Source organism: Heloderma suspectum, chromosome 13 (assembly GCF_057233095.1).
Source record: "Heloderma suspectum isolate Gila_16-S chromosome 13, 16-S_ref, whole genome shotgun sequence".
Lineage (NCBI taxonomy): Eukaryota > Metazoa > Chordata > Lepidosauria > Squamata > Helodermatidae > Heloderma > Heloderma suspectum.
The window spans coordinates 33,121,839-33,140,095 of NC_139470.1; the positions used below are offsets into that span (position 1 = coordinate 33,121,839).

An 18,257-nucleotide genomic window follows, 5' to 3' on the forward strand; every position below is an offset into this window, starting at 1 on the left:
ACCCCTCATCCAGGACATTAGCAACTCCAGTTCAGCTTCACTTCACCCAATTTCAAAGAAAGGGAGAAATAGCGCTCGAAGTCATTAGCTTACCGATGGACCCAGTATTCAAAGTCTCTGGATGAACACACTCAGTGGCTTCATGAATATGTACAAAAGCATGGGGGTCAGGATGGGCTATAGTGCAGACCAATCGTCCCCCAGCACCATGGTCTGGAACCAGTCTGCCAGACAGGAGTGGAGATACTAAGGCACTATCACATGAACTTTGGCCCCAGCTAGTCCAGAAGGATAACGTGTCAACGGCTTCAGAGAGACCCAAAGAAGTTACTAGGGTGACCCTTCTCCTGCCCTTATCCCAGTTCAAGTCATCAATCAAGGTGACCAAAACAGTTTCAGGCAAGCCAGACCGATTATCATTCTACATCCTGGAGCTGCCCAATCCCCACCCAGGAAGGGGATATTAGCAACCAGGTGGCAACTGAACTAGTTCTTGTGTTCAAGGCAGGTTTCTTTAGAAGTGGCCAAACAACCATCTGCTTCAAGCGGACTATTCCCTACGTTCTTCAATTTAAGCCAAAATTTTGCAAGAAGCAGCTCATGGCTCAGATCATGAGCTGCTTCTTGCAAGATTTCGGCTTAAATTGAAGAACGTAGGGAAAACCACTAAACCATTCAGGTATGACCTAAATCATATCCCTTATGAATATACAGTGGAGGTGAGGAATAGATTTCAGGGATTAGACCTGATAGACAGAGTGCCTGAGGAACTATGGACGGAGGTCTGTAACACTGTGCAGGAGGCAGCAACAAAATCCATCCCAAAGAAAAAGAAATGCAAGAAAGCCAAGTGGCTGTCTGATGAGGCTTTACAAGTCGCTGAGGAAAGAAGGGAAGCGAAGAGCAAGGGAGAAAGGGGAAGATATATCCAACTGAATGAAGAGTTCCAGAGAATAGCAAGGAGAGATAAGAAGGCCTTCTTAAATGAACAATGCGAAGAAATCAAGGAAAACAACAGAATGGGAAAGACTAGAGATCTCTTCAAGAAAATTGGAGATCTCAAGGGAACGTTTTGTGCAAAGACGAGCATGATAAAGGACAAAGAAGGCAGGGACCTAACAGAAGCAGATGAGATTAAGAAGAGGTGGCAAGAATACACAGAAGAACTATACAGGAAAGATCTGAATGCCCCTGATAGCCATGATAGTGTGGTCACTGAACTTGAGCCGGACATCCTAGAGAGTGAAGTCAAGTGGGCCTTAGGAAGCATTACTAACAACAAAGCGAGCGGAGATGACAGTATTCCAGCTGAGCTATTTAAAATCCTAAAAGATGATGCTGTTGAAGTGCTGCACTCAATATACCAACAAATTTGGAACACTCAACAGTGGCCACAAGACTAGAAAAGGTCAGTTTACATTCCAATTCCAAAGAAGGGCAATGCCAAAGAGTGTTCTAACTACCGTACAATTGTGCTCATTTCACATGCCAGAAAGGTTATGCTCAAAATCCTACAAGCTAGGCTTCAGCAGTATGCAAACCGTGAACTACCGGAAGTACAAGCTGGGTTTCGAAGAGGCAGATGAACTAGAGATCAAATCGCCAACTTTCGCTGGATCACGGAGAAAGGAAGAGAATTCCAGAAAAACATCTATCTCTGCTTCATTGACTACGCTAAAGCCTTTGACTGTGTGGATCACAACAAACTGTGGCAAATTCTGAAAGAGATGGGGGTACCAACCACCTTATCTGTCTCCTGAGAAACCTGTACGAGGGTCAAGAAGCAACAGTAAGAACCAGACATAGAACAACCGATTGGTTCAAAATTGGGAAAGGAGTACGACAAGGCTGCATATTGTCACCCTGCTTATTTAACTTATATGCAGAGTACATCATGAGAAACGCCGGGTTGGATGAATCACAGGTCGGAATTAAGACTGCTGGGAGAATTATCAACAACCTCCGATATGCAGATGATACCACCCTAATGGCAGAAAGCGAAGAGGATCTCAAGAGCCTCTTGTTGAGGGTGAAAGAGGAGAGTGCAAAAGCTGGTTTGAAACTCAACATTAAAAAAAACTAGGATCAAGGCATCTGGCCCCATCACTTCCTGGCATATGGAAGGGGAAGAAATGGAAACAATGACAGATTTCATTTTCCTGGGCTCCAAGATCACCACAGACGGTGACTGTAGCCATGAAATTAAAAGACGCTTGCTCCTTGGGAGGAAAGCTATGGCAAACCTAGACAGCAGAGTAAGAAGCAGAGACATCACCTTGCCGACAAACGTCCATCTAATCAAAGCTATGGTTTTCCCAGTAGTAACGTATGGCTGTGAGAGCTGGACTATAAGGAAGGCTGAGCACCGAAGAATCGATGCTTTCAACCTGTGGTGCTGGAGAAGACTCTTACGAGTCCCCTGGACTGCAAGGAGGTCAAACCAGTCCATCCTAAAGGAAATCAACCCTGAGTGCTCAGTGGAAGGACAGATACTAAAGCTGAAGCTGAAATATTTTGGCCACCTAATGTGAAGAGAAAACTCTCTGGAAAAGACCCTGATGCTGGGAAAGACTGAAGGCAAAAGGAGAAGGGGACGGCAGAGGATGAGATGGCTAGATAGCATCACTGATGCAATGAATATGGACTTGAGCACGTTCTGGGAGAGAGCGCAGGACAGGAAGGCCTGGCGTGCTATGGTCCATGGGGTCACGAAGAGTCGGACACGATTGAACGACTGAACAACAACAATTCCTCTTAACACAGCTTGATATTCCAATCCTGCCTGACGTTACCAGCTATGAAGGAGAAGGGTTTAGCAAACAACTGGAACTTATTCAAACAAGAAGGACCAGATGGGTTCCCTAGACATATCCTGTGACTGAACTTCTACCACGGTGGCTTCCAATAAATCTGCAATAATTTTATCATGCAATAAATCAGGACAATTTTATCATCAAAGTACTTTGTAGCTGCCCAGAGTTATTGGGCCGATCAGAAGTGCAACAAATAAATAAACAACATTTGCAAATAAGTCACAGCAGGCTTTCAAGGGTTCCCAAAGATCACTGTCGGAACAATCCCTAACCACGCGAACACAGTGCCCACCAGTGGAGCTGATGCTGTAGATACAACGGCAGTGGGAAAGCCGTTCCCCTCTGTACAGTGGGCTCTAAGGAGACAACTTGTGTTTAGTCATGATGTGTTCGAGTCTTCTGGCACTTGCATTATAGCTGTTGGCCCAACCACTTTATCACCCCCAGCAATAAGGTTATGAGCAATTCAGAACTTAACTCAGGGTGCCAGGCTAGCTTCTTGAATATCCACCTGGCATCCAAAAGGTTAATCTGGATTCCTAGTTTGGTCTGACTTTACTGAGAAGCAGTCTGATCTAAAGCACCCCCAAAATTGCATCTCCAGCAATTGTTTGTATCTATCAATGCAATAAGGTTCATTTAGGAAAATCATACAATAATAAAACTTACTTGTGTAGTCACTTAGTGTGTAGAGGACAGTGATAAGATTATCTAAACAAGGCCAATGATCTGGGTTACATGTGAGCCCTTCTTCAAAAGCGTGCCGCGCCAGGGGCAGGCGCGTAAGTCTGAGTGCCACACGACCAATTTTATACCACAGGTTGACGTCAGTGGAGTCTAGCATTACAGCCTGGAAAGCAGAATACACAACATGCCTCACACGCACACACAAGTGTAAGTTGTACTGACAGAACCTGGAAGCTGCAATAACTGCTTGGGATTACAAGGCTTCAGTGTAGGGGTGGGCAACCAGCAGCCCTCAGCCTAATTTTCAAAACCCTCTACAAGTGATCAGTTCAGACCTCTAGCAAGAGCGATCTGTCCCTTTCCCAGAAGCCCACTCAGTGGAGAGAAAGGGGAGTGGCAGGAAAAGAGACAGCAAAGGGGTGGTTCCACTTGGCCCTGTGCATTGTCAGCATGCAGCCCCCAACAGAGTACCCGCAAGGAACATGACTCTCAACAGAAAAAAGCTTGTCCACCCCTGCTCTAGTGGAAGGGTTCAGCAACTTCCAGTGTCTGCCAAGCATGTTTAACACTCTTTTTCAATAATCTTTTATTTTTATTTTATTTTATTTATTTATTTATTTCTATACCGCCCAATAGCCGAAGCTCTCCGGGTGGTTCCCAAAAATTAAAACCAAGAAACGCAAGATAAACCAATATAGAATATAAAAGCATTAAAACCACAGTCAGTATTAATCAGTATCAAGATTTTTCACTATAAAAAGAGAAATTAATAAGAATTATAACTAAATATTTAGGACAAAAACTTTACATCTGAAAAACAGATATCACATTCCTTTGGGGGGTAACATAACTTATTAGGAAAAGAAAAGGATTCTAATAACTGAATTGTGCTTAAAAATAATGTTTGCATGCTACCTAATCTCTTGTCTGCTCTGTTCCCCTGGAAAGAGTAATTTTGTTACTCTTTGAATTGAAAGAGAAATAGCGGGTGCAAATGAGGAAAGTGAGGGACAGCTGTGCCCAGTTCTTGTACTAGGAATGAAAACAGCATGAGGAACGACACTGGCAGAGGGTTGTGAGATAGCCACATTTTTGCTATGGCATTAGCCACATACTAGAGGGGGATGCCTGCCTGACTTAACTTGAACGAACACTATACCTCCAGGTAGAACTCCATGGCTGTCTCAGAGTCATCTCGCCGTGCTGCCAGCTGAGCTAAGTTTTTGTAAGTAGAATATTTCAGCATTAAGCCTGGATGTTTTAATCCCTCTCTCTCATCACCAGCTGGGATCGCCTGAAAATTGTAAAGAGAAACAATGTGGAGATAAAATCTTCTTCAATACCAAAGGACAATTAAAAATTCTCCAGATGATAGCATGCACCATTCAAGGCCACTTGAGTGACTCCAAAAGGTAGACACCATTCTAAAACACAAGCATGACCATTAAGTACCAACCAGGCTGGGGGGAGAGGGGGGCAGGGAGATATTTTCCCTTTTAAGAAGCTCCAGAGGGTCTGATGGGGCTACCAGCAAATGGAAATACATCACTCAACCACTCTCATCTCGTAGGAACATAGGAAGCTGTCTTATGCTAGGTCAGATTCTTGGTCCATTAAGCCAAGTATTGTCAAGACTGACTGGCAACAGTGGCTCTCCAGGGGTTCAGGCAGGAGTTTTTCCAGCCCTACCTGGAGATGCTGGAAATTGAACCTGGAACCCTCGCCATGCAAAACAGGTGCTCTACCACTGAGATACAGTGGTTCAAATGCTGGGACAAGGGCCACGTAGCGGAGGGATCATAGCTCAGTGGTAGAGCACATCCTTTGCATGGAGAAAACTCCAGGCTCAATCCTTGGCAGTATCTCCAGTTTAAAAGTATCAGGTAGGAGGGGATGGGAAAGACCCTTCTCTGCCTGAGACAAACCTAGAGAGTCAAAGAAGACAATTCTGGGCTAAGGGACAAAGCGTTTTACCTGGCCTAAGACAGCTTTCTCTGTTGCTTCCTGGATAAACAATTGCAGGTTTCCAATTAAAGCAACAATTCATTCAGAATCCAAACAGCCTGCCCTCTCAGTGCTTACAAAAATTAAACATGTGAGTGAAACATCACAGTACTGAAAAACTGAAGTGGCAGTGAGAAAACATGGGAAGATCACAAAAGGAAGATTTCATCTGGACCCTGACCCTGCTGGAAATCTCCATGAATGAGGCATGGGGCAATGGCACCATAAAAGCCTCGTCTGGAATCATCCTCTGAAGTTTGCCCCCATGTGGCTCAGCAGCTTCCTCCCTTTCATATATTATTAGTGGCTCACAAGACAATTCCTTGGGTGTAGCATTAAACATCTTTGCAGCCCTGCAGTATCCATCCAGTCTCCTAAGCCTCAGATCAAGACTAGCTAGGATATTATTCTGAGGACTGAGCTGAAGACTGCTGCAGGTCTCCACAAGCCGAGTGCACGATCCAGGGTGTAACAGGCAGTGGACTGAGAAGATACCCACCACTTAGTAGACGAAAGACTCTGTCAACACAGATCCTATTTCACTGACCTCTCGCAGGAGGCGCGTTTCAAGTAGCTCATGGTAAGCTTTGGCAGATTCTTCAAACTGGTCGTGTTTCTGAAGGTCCAGCGCTTTATGATACAAGGCAAATGCTTCTGCTTCCTAGAGATCAAGAGTGGCACTCTAATCAATTAGACCTCTCTCAAAGGCGGAAAAAACATCACAGTGTTTACTACAGATGACAAAACTACTTCACTCTTCAGTGGAATCTGATGGAGATAAAATTGGCACAGAAAAACTGAGAGAAGACAACAGAAGAAGTTCCAGCAATTTGGAAGGGAAGAACAAATAGGAACATGCAACAAAGTGCTGCAGCATACATTCAGCCCTGAACTGGAGCATTCCCATTCATGGGTCCAGCCAGCCTTTTTCATTCGTTCATTCAAATTTTGTTGTTTATAGCCAACGGCTATTACAATCTAAACACAAGAAAACATATTTATGAAACATTGAACAATCAATCTGGTAAAACACAAGTAGGGCCTTGGAAATACAAATGAAATGTGTTAAGCATATATTTAAGCTAGAAAACAAAACTCCCCTGAGCTTTTGTCACTGATGTGATTCAGAAAGGCCACCCTTAACTTTGCTGCAGCTTGGGAGAACAGAGCTATTCTGTAACTAACAAACTTATCTATACTCGCCAGCAGCCATCTGATCTTAAGGGCATCCGATAGGCCTTCTAGAGAGATCTGAAAAGGGAGAATAAACTGAACCCTAGGTGAATTATATAGAGAGCAGTATGAAATATAGTGCACCACATCTTCAATTTGGCCTAATCCACATACACAGAAATTATCTTTAGCTGGCTTTTTAGAAAATCTGCTAGCCAGATATTCAGTGGGCACCAGCTGAAACCTGAGCTGAGTAAAAGCACGCCTTACAGGGAAGAAAGTTAATTCCCACAGATAGGTGGCCTTTTCATGGTCTAGCTTAATTTTAGCATACTAAATAGCACGCCTACAGTTTTTTATAAATTCAGAATCTCTCTTAGCATCTTCAACAAAGACTATGTCCTGGATCTTACAAACAGATGCATCCTGCATTATCATTACTGGGGAGATCGAATAGCTCTGCATCAAAACACCTGCATGACTGTACCCAATCTTCTCTATTCTGTAGATAAAACAAGCAGAGTTTTGCTAAATAATGATCCAGCACCAATAATAGCTTTTTCCAGTACAAAATGGTGGATTTATGTATGCGTGCTTTTGAAGAAGGAAGACCTAGTTCACTCCTTAATATTGCCCCAGGTGTGCTGTGTGCTACTGCCAAAATCAGGAGCAAGAACTTAACTTTGAATTACATCAAGTTAATCTCTGCAATGACTGCCCCAAATTGCTGCTCCATACAGAAGGTGGGCTACAATCTTGGCGATGTAAACATTTAACATTGGTTCTACTGTTGCAGAACCCAGAGTCAGAGAGACCACGGAGTGAAGGAAAAAGAGATTATTTATTTAACGCGCGGGCTTAAGGCTGGAATCATTTCCAAAGAGCCAGAAGCCCTGAAATACATCAGCACATTGGTTTTATAGTCATTGTGACACATATGAAACGGCTCCTCCTCCCCCTCCCACATGGGGTTACAGTCCTCAACATTTCTTCTCCCAGCACCATTGTTTATAATACAAGACCTGGGTTATAGGGTAGCCATGATAAGGAGAGAACAGAAGAGAACAGCAGAGAACAAGATATACAATTGTATGACCTTTGACAAGATAAGGAATTCCTGTGTCTCGTCAGCTTACAACAATATATTCAAGGGAGAAAGAGCTCAGCAAGAACATGAAGCATGAGACTGCATGAGGCTACTTAGTCTGACCTCCGATATGGCTGCTACACTACTAAGCAGTAGCCCTCAGTATGATCAAACTTGCTTATGGGCCCCAACAAGCAGGCAGCTGATGATGTAATTGCCTTGAGGTGGGTATGCGATAGGGTATTTTCAGAAAAATGAAGCCCTAAATATTTAAATGAGTGACACTGTTCTATCTTGTGTCCATTCAGAGCCCATTTATGCTGCTTAAGCCTCTTGGCAAACACAATCACTGTAGTCTTACTATAATTAATTGACGGGCCTTCTTGCTTACAATACGTTCCAAATTTGGTAAACAATCTTCTCAACTGGGATCTTCTGTTTCCCAACAGTGGGCGGGAGGGGGAGGAGGGGGAGAGGAGTTCCCGAGTCATTTATGTAAAGATTAAATAAAAGTGGTGCCAAGATTAACCCTGTTTGACATCCCTTGCTGTGGGAATAGGGTCCAAAAGGGAACCCGCCATACCAATTTGAATTCTGATATCAGTATCAAAAGCTGCTATGTAAGAAACAGTAGGCGTTTATCTAATGAGCTGGCATCTAAGTTTTCCCATGAGCGCTGCTGATCTATAGAATCAAAAGCAGATGACAGATCTACGAATGCAATATATAACTGTCTTGATAGCCCGTTTACGTATTTTTGAAGGTCGTTCAAGATGAAGCCCTGGCCGATTGTGCCGTGCCCCTTGCGAAGGAAAGCCTGCACGCGGGACAAAACCTGCTGCTCTTCCACCCATTGTTCCAACGTATCTAGAAGGTGCTATCCATATATTTTAGCAGGAACATCAAGCAGACTTATTGGGTGGTAATTTTGGGGACCCCCACGGCTGCCTTTCTTATAAACTGAAACTATGATACTAGACACCCAGCCAACTGGCAATATTCCAGTTGTATTAATTGACGTAGATAGTGTTGCCAGAATCGGCGCCCACCACATGGAATACATACAAAAGATTTCTGGTGGCAGCATATCCCATCCTGGGGCTTTACCTAAAGTGAGTTTTCCAATGAGACTTTTTACTTCTGCTTCGCTAACAGGGAGCTACACACGTACCGCCTCTACAACTCACTTATCTGTCATTTCATACCTTCTTCCTTGACCTTCTTCAGGGTTACCTTTATACATATTTCCAAAATACAAAACCCATTTTGCCATTGGGATTGGGTGATTCACCACTGGTTTAATTGAAGACTACGTGCTACAAGATCCCAGAAATAGTTTTCATTTTTACTAATAATGGCTTGCCCAAGATCTTTCCAAAATGTATTAGCATGACTCTCCCTTTTTCCTCTAAAGAGTCTTTATATGCACATCGCTGTATTAAAAACCTCCTAATTTGACCATCAGATTTATTTGTCCTTAAAAATCTAGCTGCTTTTACCAGGGGCTGTTTGCTACTTCTAAACTCTGCATCAAACCAGGATTCTGTGTGGGGTTCCATCTTCTATGGTTCAGATTTTTATTAAAAAGGGCCTTAGATTTTCTAGCAGGACCTGATATAATTACCTGCCTAAGATAATTACCTGCCTTATTTACAAATTCACTTCTGAACTTTATCATAATAATTTGATTCCCCAGAATTTGCCTTATTTCATCTACCACAAGTAATGATCATCTACTATGTTTTTCCCCCAATGTGTGTACCTTGCATAGGATATAACGTGGTAAGCTGCTTACTAATCTTTATATTGCCTACCTCTGCAACCAATGAGAAGTGATCACTATCTGTCTATTCCTCTAAATAGAAGGATTGGACTTTTGAATAAATGTTACATGTCACAAAGATGTAATCAATCATGCTTCCCCCATTCTAGGTTAAGTATAGTGGCTGTTCATCCTATCCAATGGCCCTCAATGACTGGTGTTTATATGCAAAAGCGTAGAGTATTTGCCCATTCTTATTGAAGGACCTATCCTGCGAGTGTCTGGGATTCTAACATTATCCTCATCTAAGGCAATAACTTTACTCATTTGTTCATTATTTCCACCAATTCAAGCATTAAAATCCCCACATAACAAAACGTCGGCTCTTGGGAATGCTTCCTCAATCCATTGTAGCACTTGATGCTACACCAAGACTTGATGCTACACCAAGACAAGTCTCCCACCAGACTTGTTCGATGCGCTGATTTATAGGTTTAGGAGGCATATATACATTCAAACAGATGACTCGATTGACTCTTGAAACATCCACTAGGACTGAATATATCCATCATTTGTTAGTTTTAAATGTTTTATATCCAACTGTGTATCTACAGAAAGGAGGACTGCCAGGCCTCCACTTCCACGCCCAGGCTTCCATGTTTTCGGAACTGGAAGAGCCACTATTTTAAAGCCTGGCATGTGAATATCATTAGCATCTATGAGCCAAGTTTCTTGTAAACATAGGTCAAATGATTATCTATAGGGGGTAAATTCAGGGTCAATAAACTTATCTTCCAGCCTGCCATATTCTAGGACAGAATACGCAATAAAGATTCAGGTTGTTCTGCTATTGGACTATCTTGTTTAAGAAACATGCAGTGTCTAAACAAACGCTGCCAATAGGCACCTGAGCCAGTCCCATATGTCCCATACCTATCCACATGAGATGCTTGTGGCAAGTTTAAAGTTGTGCTACCTAGTTCATGTGGTTCTAGATATCTATAAGACGTCCACCCCTCACTATTAGGTATTGACCTGAGGTAAATTCTATTTCTCTCAGAAATACAATCTCTGTCTCACCAATTGTCTCAAATACATCCTTCCTTTCTGTTGTTTGCAAGGGGGTGCCTTCTTTGGGCAGTTCTACATCCATGGATTTAGCTATTCCAATTCTACCTTCTCTTTTAACTCTAAATTTAGGTGAAATCACTGTAAAATGAGAAGATTGATTTACCACTGATCCCCCCATATCTTGTTCATTAAATGTCTGTATTTGACTTAGCCTGGTCTGTAATTTTTCTAACTCGTTCATGATTTTACATTGTTCCTTATCAGGAAATTTGTGAAAGGTGGTTATCAGTCTTCCTCTGCTGGCTCAGTCCAATCCAGTTGATCTGGTTTACTCTGATGTAATATCACTTGAGGGGCCTTAAGATTTTCCTCCAATATCATTATGTCTCCAGTAGGTACTGTGATCGATTCATCCCACTGAATCACAACCAGCTGAGTTGGAAGTGAGTCTAGTGGAAAGAGGAGAAAAAGATTTCCTCCCCATGACCTCCTTTTTAGATAACAGGAATCTTACTGTTGTGTCTTTAAAATGCTAATGAGGGAGCATCCCTTTCTGGGCTAGCTGATCTTTCTTTTCCATTATCATTGCTGGAATTCTTTGGGAGCTAAAAATTAAAAGAATTTTTGTAGCATGTCCATTATTGAGAAGCCTCTTAGGGCGCGCTCCTAAGAGGCTAGACAGCCACAGGACTGGTCGGAGAACTGCCTCCCCACCCCTCCCCCGCCACCTTGTAGGCAGTGGGGATTGTCCCCACACTCGTAAGGCCAGCGTGGAGCAGGGGGGAAGGGGGCGTTTCCAGGGGCGGGGCATTCGTAAGTGCCAGTATACTTTCTATGTGTTGTCCGGCCTCCCCATCCCACACTCTGATGTCCCATGGCTAGGCAGCCGAAATCGGGCGTCTAGCTGTGAATACAGGATGGCTGGTGCATGGAGGAGATGATACCCTCCACGCTCTTCCTGCCACGCATTGAATAGGCAGTTGCCTCTGAGTTTGGAGGTGGCCAACTATCCCCATAGCAGGGTTGCTACCTCCATTGATTTTAAATCTATACTACCTGAAGCAGGGCCCAGTAACAGTTTCAAATGTTGACTAACCCAAAACACAGAGCCCCTAGGGTGTGGGCCTATGTATGGCAAAAGGTGAACGACAATTTCGCATGGTCTCAATATTAAGCTGCTTGAGTGGGCAGAAGTTCTTGTTTCTTTGCCCTTTGGCGAGTTCTTAAAACGTGCTTCCTCGGTCTCTCCCTGCCTTTCCTGAAGATGGATATTAGACAGTGCAGGAATGTAAGGGTGCCTGCTGATTAGGCAATCCAGTTTCTCCAAGATATTATCTAGTTGTTATAAATTGATTGAACTGTCTGGCTGATCAACAAACATTGTTCCACCAGGAGATCTGCTCATCCAAGAGTCAATTTCTGTTCACCCAGAAAAGGAGGAGGCACGCCGCCAGCCTTGCTATCCTCCATCTCAGATCTGTGAACAATAATTTCTGAGCACAAAGTGTCAAAACAGTTTTGGACTGGAATTGCAAATTTCTCAGGAACAGGCTTGGCTTCCACTGGCCAAAGATAATTATCCATTCTGCTTTGTTTAGTACTTGGAAGCACCACATTATCATCCTTGCCCAGACTTCTGGGTCTTTTAAGTTTCCCCATCTCTGCTGTTGCTAGGCTGTTATTCGGCACGATTATAGAGTTGTTAAACTTAGCTACTCTAATGTCATAATATGCAGGAGCAGTCAGCAAAAATTACCCAGAAAAGGTAAAAAATTAAAAAGTTAAAAGAGGGAGTTTGTAATTCAGAGTTCACTCCACTCCCTAAAAGAAAAACAAGCCTCCAAGTCGTATTTGCTTTAAAACATCAGACTGTAAAAGACCCAAACTACAACACAGCTATGGGCTCCCAACCCAGCGATTTGTGGCAATTAGTGGAGATAAAGCCTTTTGAGTCCATGAGAAAGGGATAAGGCAAATATACTCAATGCCTGTAACAATTAATGCTACCAAGCAAACTGCAGCATTTTAAAACAATTTTAAAAGCAATTAAAGGGATATGGCCATACGAACTAAAGAACAAACCATGGAGCTCAGAGCAGAGCAACCTCCCCCAGCCAACCTGGAACAAAAGCCTTGTGGCACTGTTCAGAACTTGCAGCAGTTAAGGAGCGGGGGGGGGGGGGGGGGAGAAAGACACCTTTTAAAAGATTATTTTAGTCCTGTAGGCAAATTCCAAAAGTGAAATATGTTTTGTGCAAAGAGTCCAGAATAGCCTGCTAATCAATTTTACAGAATAACCCAATACACTATGAAATTAAGAAAAAGGTCTCTTTATATGCTTTTTCCACACCACACATAATTTTTATAAACCTCTATCACGTCGTTGTCATCACCCTCCACCCCACCCTGGCACCTTTTGTCTAAACTAAAAAGCCCCCAAAATTGCAAAGTTCTCCGAACCCCCGATAATTTGGGGGTTGTACCTTTTCTGCACTGCTTCCAGCTCTATCCTTTTGAGATGTGGCTAGCAGAATTGTAACATTATTCCAAGCACCATGTATTATGATGCTGCCAGTTCTATTTTCAGTCCCTTTCCCAGTGATCCCTAGTGTGGAACTTGAGGTTAGGAATTTTTGGCCCAATGTACATCTCTTTACATTTCTTGCATCAATTCTACCATTTTGTTGCCCATTTGCCCAGTTTGGAGAGATCCTTTTGGAGTTCTTTGCAGTCTGCATGGATTTTCACCATCCTGAATAATTTCATGGGCTATTGTACCATGCAGCAGTCCTCCTGATTGGCCAGGTGGCCTTGATCATGTGTGGGTGTGAGGGAGAGAGTCCTCCCCACCTTATCTACTGTGGGGTCGTACCCTGTATATGAACCAGGGACCTGCAGCACCTAAACCCAGAGCTGCTCCACCTGATTCGAGCTGTTCCTTCAGCCCCTGTGCTCCTGGCATCTATGATTGGGGTCTTGGCAGAGGGTGGAAGAGAAATTCCCCATGATGTGTCCAATTGCTGTCTGCTGCTATGGCTGGGTGGTAAGGGAGCTACTCTGTGGTGTTTGTAGTGTTTGTTGTGCTCCAGGAGCTCCCTCTCTTCCCCCCATCGTGAATAGTGGGTGGGGGTGGAGGGAACCAGGCTTGCAAAAGTTATGAGTGAGTGGGGACATTTTCCCCTTTCCCTTGGTGGGGTTCAAACTCCCATCTCCTTTTAAAGCCATCGAAATTGGTGGCCATCACTACATCTTATGAGAGCAAATTCCGTAGTTTTAGGAAGTCAAGAAATAACCGGGATAACATGCAAGCATGGCCTTGGTGTACAGAATGAAGCAGGACAAGGCTAATAGAGTTTTGCCAAGAGAACACACTGATCATAGCAAACACTCTTTTCCAACAGCACAAGAGGCGACTCTACGCATGGACATCACCAGATGGTCAATATCGAAACCAGATTGGTTATGTACTTTGCAGTCAAAGATGGAGAAGCTCTATACAGTCAGTACAAACAAGACCTGGAGCTCACTGTGGCTCAGATCATGAGCTTCTTGTTGCAAAATTTCGGCTGAAATTGAAGAACGTAGGGAAAACCACTACACCGTTCAGGTATGACCTCAATCATATCCCTTATGAATATACAGTGGAGGTGAGGAATAGATTTCAGGGATTAGACCTGATAGACAGAGTGCCTGAGGAACTATGGACGGAGGTCCGTAACTTTGTTCAGGAGGCAGCAACTCAATCCATCCCAAAGAAAAAGAAATGCAAGAAAGCCAAGTGGCTGTCTGATGAGGCATTACAAGTAGCTGAGGAAAGAAGGGAAGCGAAAAGCAATGGAGAAAGGGGAAGATATATCCAACTGAACGCAGAGTTCCAGAGAATAGCAAGGAGAGACAAGAAGGCCTTCTTAAATGAACAATGCAAAGAAATCGAGGAAAACAACAGAATGGGAAAGACTAGAGATCTCTTCAAGAAAATCGGAGATCTCAAGGGAACGTTTTGTGCAAAGACGGGCATGATGAAGGACAAAGAAGGCAGGGACCTAACAGAAGCAGATGAGATTAAGAAGAGGTGGCAAGAATACACAGAAGAACTATCCAGGAAAGATCTGAATGTCCCTGATAGCCATGATAGTGTGGTCACTGAACTTGAGCCGGACATCCTAGAGAGTGAAGTCAAGTGGGCTTTAGGAAGCATTACTAACAACAAAGCGAGCGGAGATGACAGTATTCCAGCTGAGCTATTTAAGATCCTAAAAGATGATGCTGTTAAAGTGCTGCACTCAATATGCCAACAAATTTGGAACACTCAACAGTGGCCACAAGACTGGAAAAGGTCAGTTTACATTCCAATTCCAAAGAAGGGCAACACCAAAGAGTGTTCAAACTACCGTACAGTTGCGCTCATTTCACATGCCAGCAAGGTGATGCTCAAAATCCTACAAGCTAGGCTTCAGCAGCATGTGAACCGAGAACTACCGGAAGTACAAGCTGGGTTTCGAAGAGGCAGACGAACTAGAGATCAAATCGCCAACTTTCGCTGGATCATGGAGAAAGCAAGAGAATTCCAGAAAAACATCTATCTCTGCTTCATTGACTACGCTAAAGCCTTTGATTGTGTGGATCACAACAAACTGTGGCAAATTCTTAAAGAGATGGGGGTACCAGACCACCTTACCTGTCTCCGGAGAAACCTGTATGAGGGTCAAGAAGCAATAGTAAAAACCAGACGAGGAACAACCAAGTGGTTCAAAATTGGGAAAGGAGTATGACAAGGCTGCATATTTTCGCCCTGCTTATTTAATTTATATGCAGAGTACATCATGAGAAACGCCGGGTTGGATGAATCACAGGTCGGAATTAAGACTGCCGGGAGAATTATCAACAACCTCAGATATGCAGACGATACCATCCTAATGGCAGAAAGCGAAGAGGATCTCAAGAGCTTCTTGTTGAGGGTGAAAGAGGAGAGTGCAAAAGCTGGTTTGAAACTCAACATTAAAAAAACTAAGATCATGGCATCTGGCCCCATCACTTCCTGGCATATAGAAGGGGAAGAAATGGCAGCAGTGACAGATTTCATTTTCTTGGTCTCCAAGATCACCGCAGACGGTGACTGCAGCCATGAAATTAAAAGACACTTGCTCCTTGGGAGGAAAGCTATGGCAAACCTAGACAGCATAGTAAGAAGCAGAGACATCACCTTGCCGACAAAGGTCCACATAATCAAAGCTATGGTTTTCCCAGTAGCAATGTATGGCTGTGAGAGCTGGACTGAAGCTCTCACAGAAGGCTGAGCGCCGAAGAATTGATGCCTTCGAACTGTGGTGCTGGAGAAGTCTCTTACGAGTCCCCTGGACTGCAAGAAGGTCAAATCAGTCAATCCTAATGGAAATCAACCCTGAGTGCTCATTGGAAGGACAGATACTGAAGCTGAAGCTCAAATATTTTGGCCACCTAACGCGAAGAGAAAACTCCCTGGAAAAGACCCTGATGCTGGGAAAGATTGAAGGCAAAAGGAGAAGGGGCCGGCAGAGGATGAGATGGCTAGATAGCATCACTGATGCAATGAATATGAACCTGAGCACACTCCGGGAGAGAGCGGAGGACAGTAAGGCCTGGCATGCTATGGTCCACGGGGTCACGAAGAGTCAGACACAACTTAATGACTGAACAACAACAATGTGAAGAAGTCATTCCTTTTATCTGCCTTGAATCAAATGTCACACTAAGCCACCCTGCAAATAAGCTATGGTGGGTTGGTTGTTTGCAGAACAACCTACAATATACCTGACAGACAATTGGGCTTGCCATGGATTATTCTCCACTTCCTTCCCCCTCAGTCCTCCAGCTGGCTCCAGTATGTATACCAAGTGCCTCTGCAGCAGAACCTGTGTTGTCCTCATCCTGGACCCTCCCTGCTCCGATTGCTACCCCTTTTTGTTCCCCGGCTTCCCCCACCCCCAGTGCTTCAGGGGTATGCAACTGCTCCAAAAAGGGAGCCATGAAAAGGGGGAGAGCCATATCTCCCCTTTCTGGACTTACTGGAGACTCGAGAAAGTGTTGAACGGGAGGAGGACACTGAGAAGTGTCAGTTCAACACTTAAAAGCAAGAGGATTACATTGCCATCTGGGAGATATTGTGGTCCCTCTGCCTTTGGGGAGTACCTACTTCTCTCACTTCACCGCTCCCTTTGACAGGTGAAACATACAATGAAATTGGCAAGGCGAGGCTACACATATCGGACCGGAGAAAGTGCACTCCTACTCATTTGAAAAGGAATGGGGCGGGGGGAATAATTTTTAAAAGTCCCCATTTGCATAGTCTTGAGGCCCCGAAAAATTCTAAAAAATGGGTGGCGAACAAGTGATGGTCTTTGCCAAGTGCTGTTTGGTCACCGGTGGAGGGGCAGTCACCGGCAAGGGAGGCTGGGGGCGGCGCTGGAAAGATCACAAAGAGCAGTACAGGTTTTTTTGCCCTTTTTGCCCAGCCAATCCCAGCAACCCACAATTAAATCACTCTCCTGGGTTCAAACAACCCTACAGCAAATCATGGGTTCTCAGCGTGGCTTGTTCGTGAAAATTAAGCAACCCTGTGGACACCAAGTTCAGCTGCCTGCTCATGGCGGGTTGTCATGTCATGCGAACCGAGTCAATGAGCTAATTTTAAAAAGTGGGAAAGGTAGGGTGCCTTAGTGGGCAGCATGTAAGGTATCTAGGGCATATTGGTGCCAACCATGCTGCCTACCCCTGCTATAGTGCAACTGTCTTTTAGTGCTAACAGCTCAGGTTTAGCACTAGATGTGCGGGAAGCTGCTCATCCATTCCCAAAAGTGGGCACTACAATGGAGGGTAAAGTGGTACAGGTCAGTTGGGGGAGGGGTGGGTTACATCTTACAGTATACATCACAAGATCCTGCTTTCACTTCTTCCAGTGAAAGCTCCTGATTTCCTCCTTGTGTCATGCAAGGGGGTGGGGAGGGGAAGACCATGGATCTAAAGCTTAGGCACACAGTGGGAAACCGTTGTTTCCTGTTAACATCCAAACTGGCCCAGAAGGAACCAAGAGTTTTGGGTCATAGTAGAACCAGGTTTTGCTTACTTGTGCCTCCTTTGTCTGAGTTTTATGGCTTTTAGAAGTCCCTTCATGGTCATCTTCAACAGTGGAACAGGCATTCAGTGCTGCAATCCTAATCTAAAAGTGAGACCAAAAAAACCCAGCAGTCAGCATATATTGAGGCAAACTTCCTGTAATCCTATTGTAAAATGGTCTCTCTTTTAAGCACCAGAATGTTAGCAATTTCCCCCTCAAAATAACCATTTAGAAACAGTAGAAAAAATAAGTACACCAATAAGCACTGCATAAGGAAGGGAGCCAGAGGAAGATACTGGCACCTTGCCAAGGAGAGGTGAAGCTGTTTGGATTAAACTCCTGCATTTATTAGGTACTCGAAGTACCTAATAAATGTGTTTATTATAAGTGTGTTTAACTGTTTATTAGGTTAAACACACACAAAAATAGCCTAAGCATACACTAACATGCTTAGCGTACAGAGAGTTCTCTGGTCTAATATAAGGGAAAACAGAAGACATGTTCGCACGTACACGGAGAATCAAACCAGAAAAATGTATTCAGCAAGCAGCCTCCAGCTTTTATAAA

The 18,257-nt window shown here is 43.9% G+C and overlaps 1 protein-coding gene across 18 annotated transcripts in view; it reads right to left on the bottom strand.

The window, feature by feature from the left end:
• The window catches only part of CABIN1 (calcineurin binding protein 1), a 205,025-nt gene that overhangs the window by 184,607 nt on the left and 2,161 nt on the right, over positions 1 to 18,257 (bottom strand). For all 18 annotated transcript variants that reach the window (XR_014785760.1, XM_084819973.1, XM_084819972.1 and 15 more), the window contains 4 exons: positions 17,700 to 17,792; positions 6,052 to 6,165; positions 4,660 to 4,794; positions 3,483 to 3,663 (listed from right to left, as the gene is read on the bottom strand). Coding sequence is in view for 17 of the 18 variants with exons in the window: in XM_084819973.1 (XP_084676099.1) it covers positions 3,483 to 3,663; positions 4,660 to 4,794; positions 6,052 to 6,165; positions 17,700 to 17,792 (523 nt within the window). In the remaining variant the exon portion in view is untranslated. The remainder of the gene's footprint in view (positions 1 to 3,482; positions 3,664 to 4,659; positions 4,795 to 6,051; positions 6,166 to 17,699; positions 17,793 to 18,257) is intronic.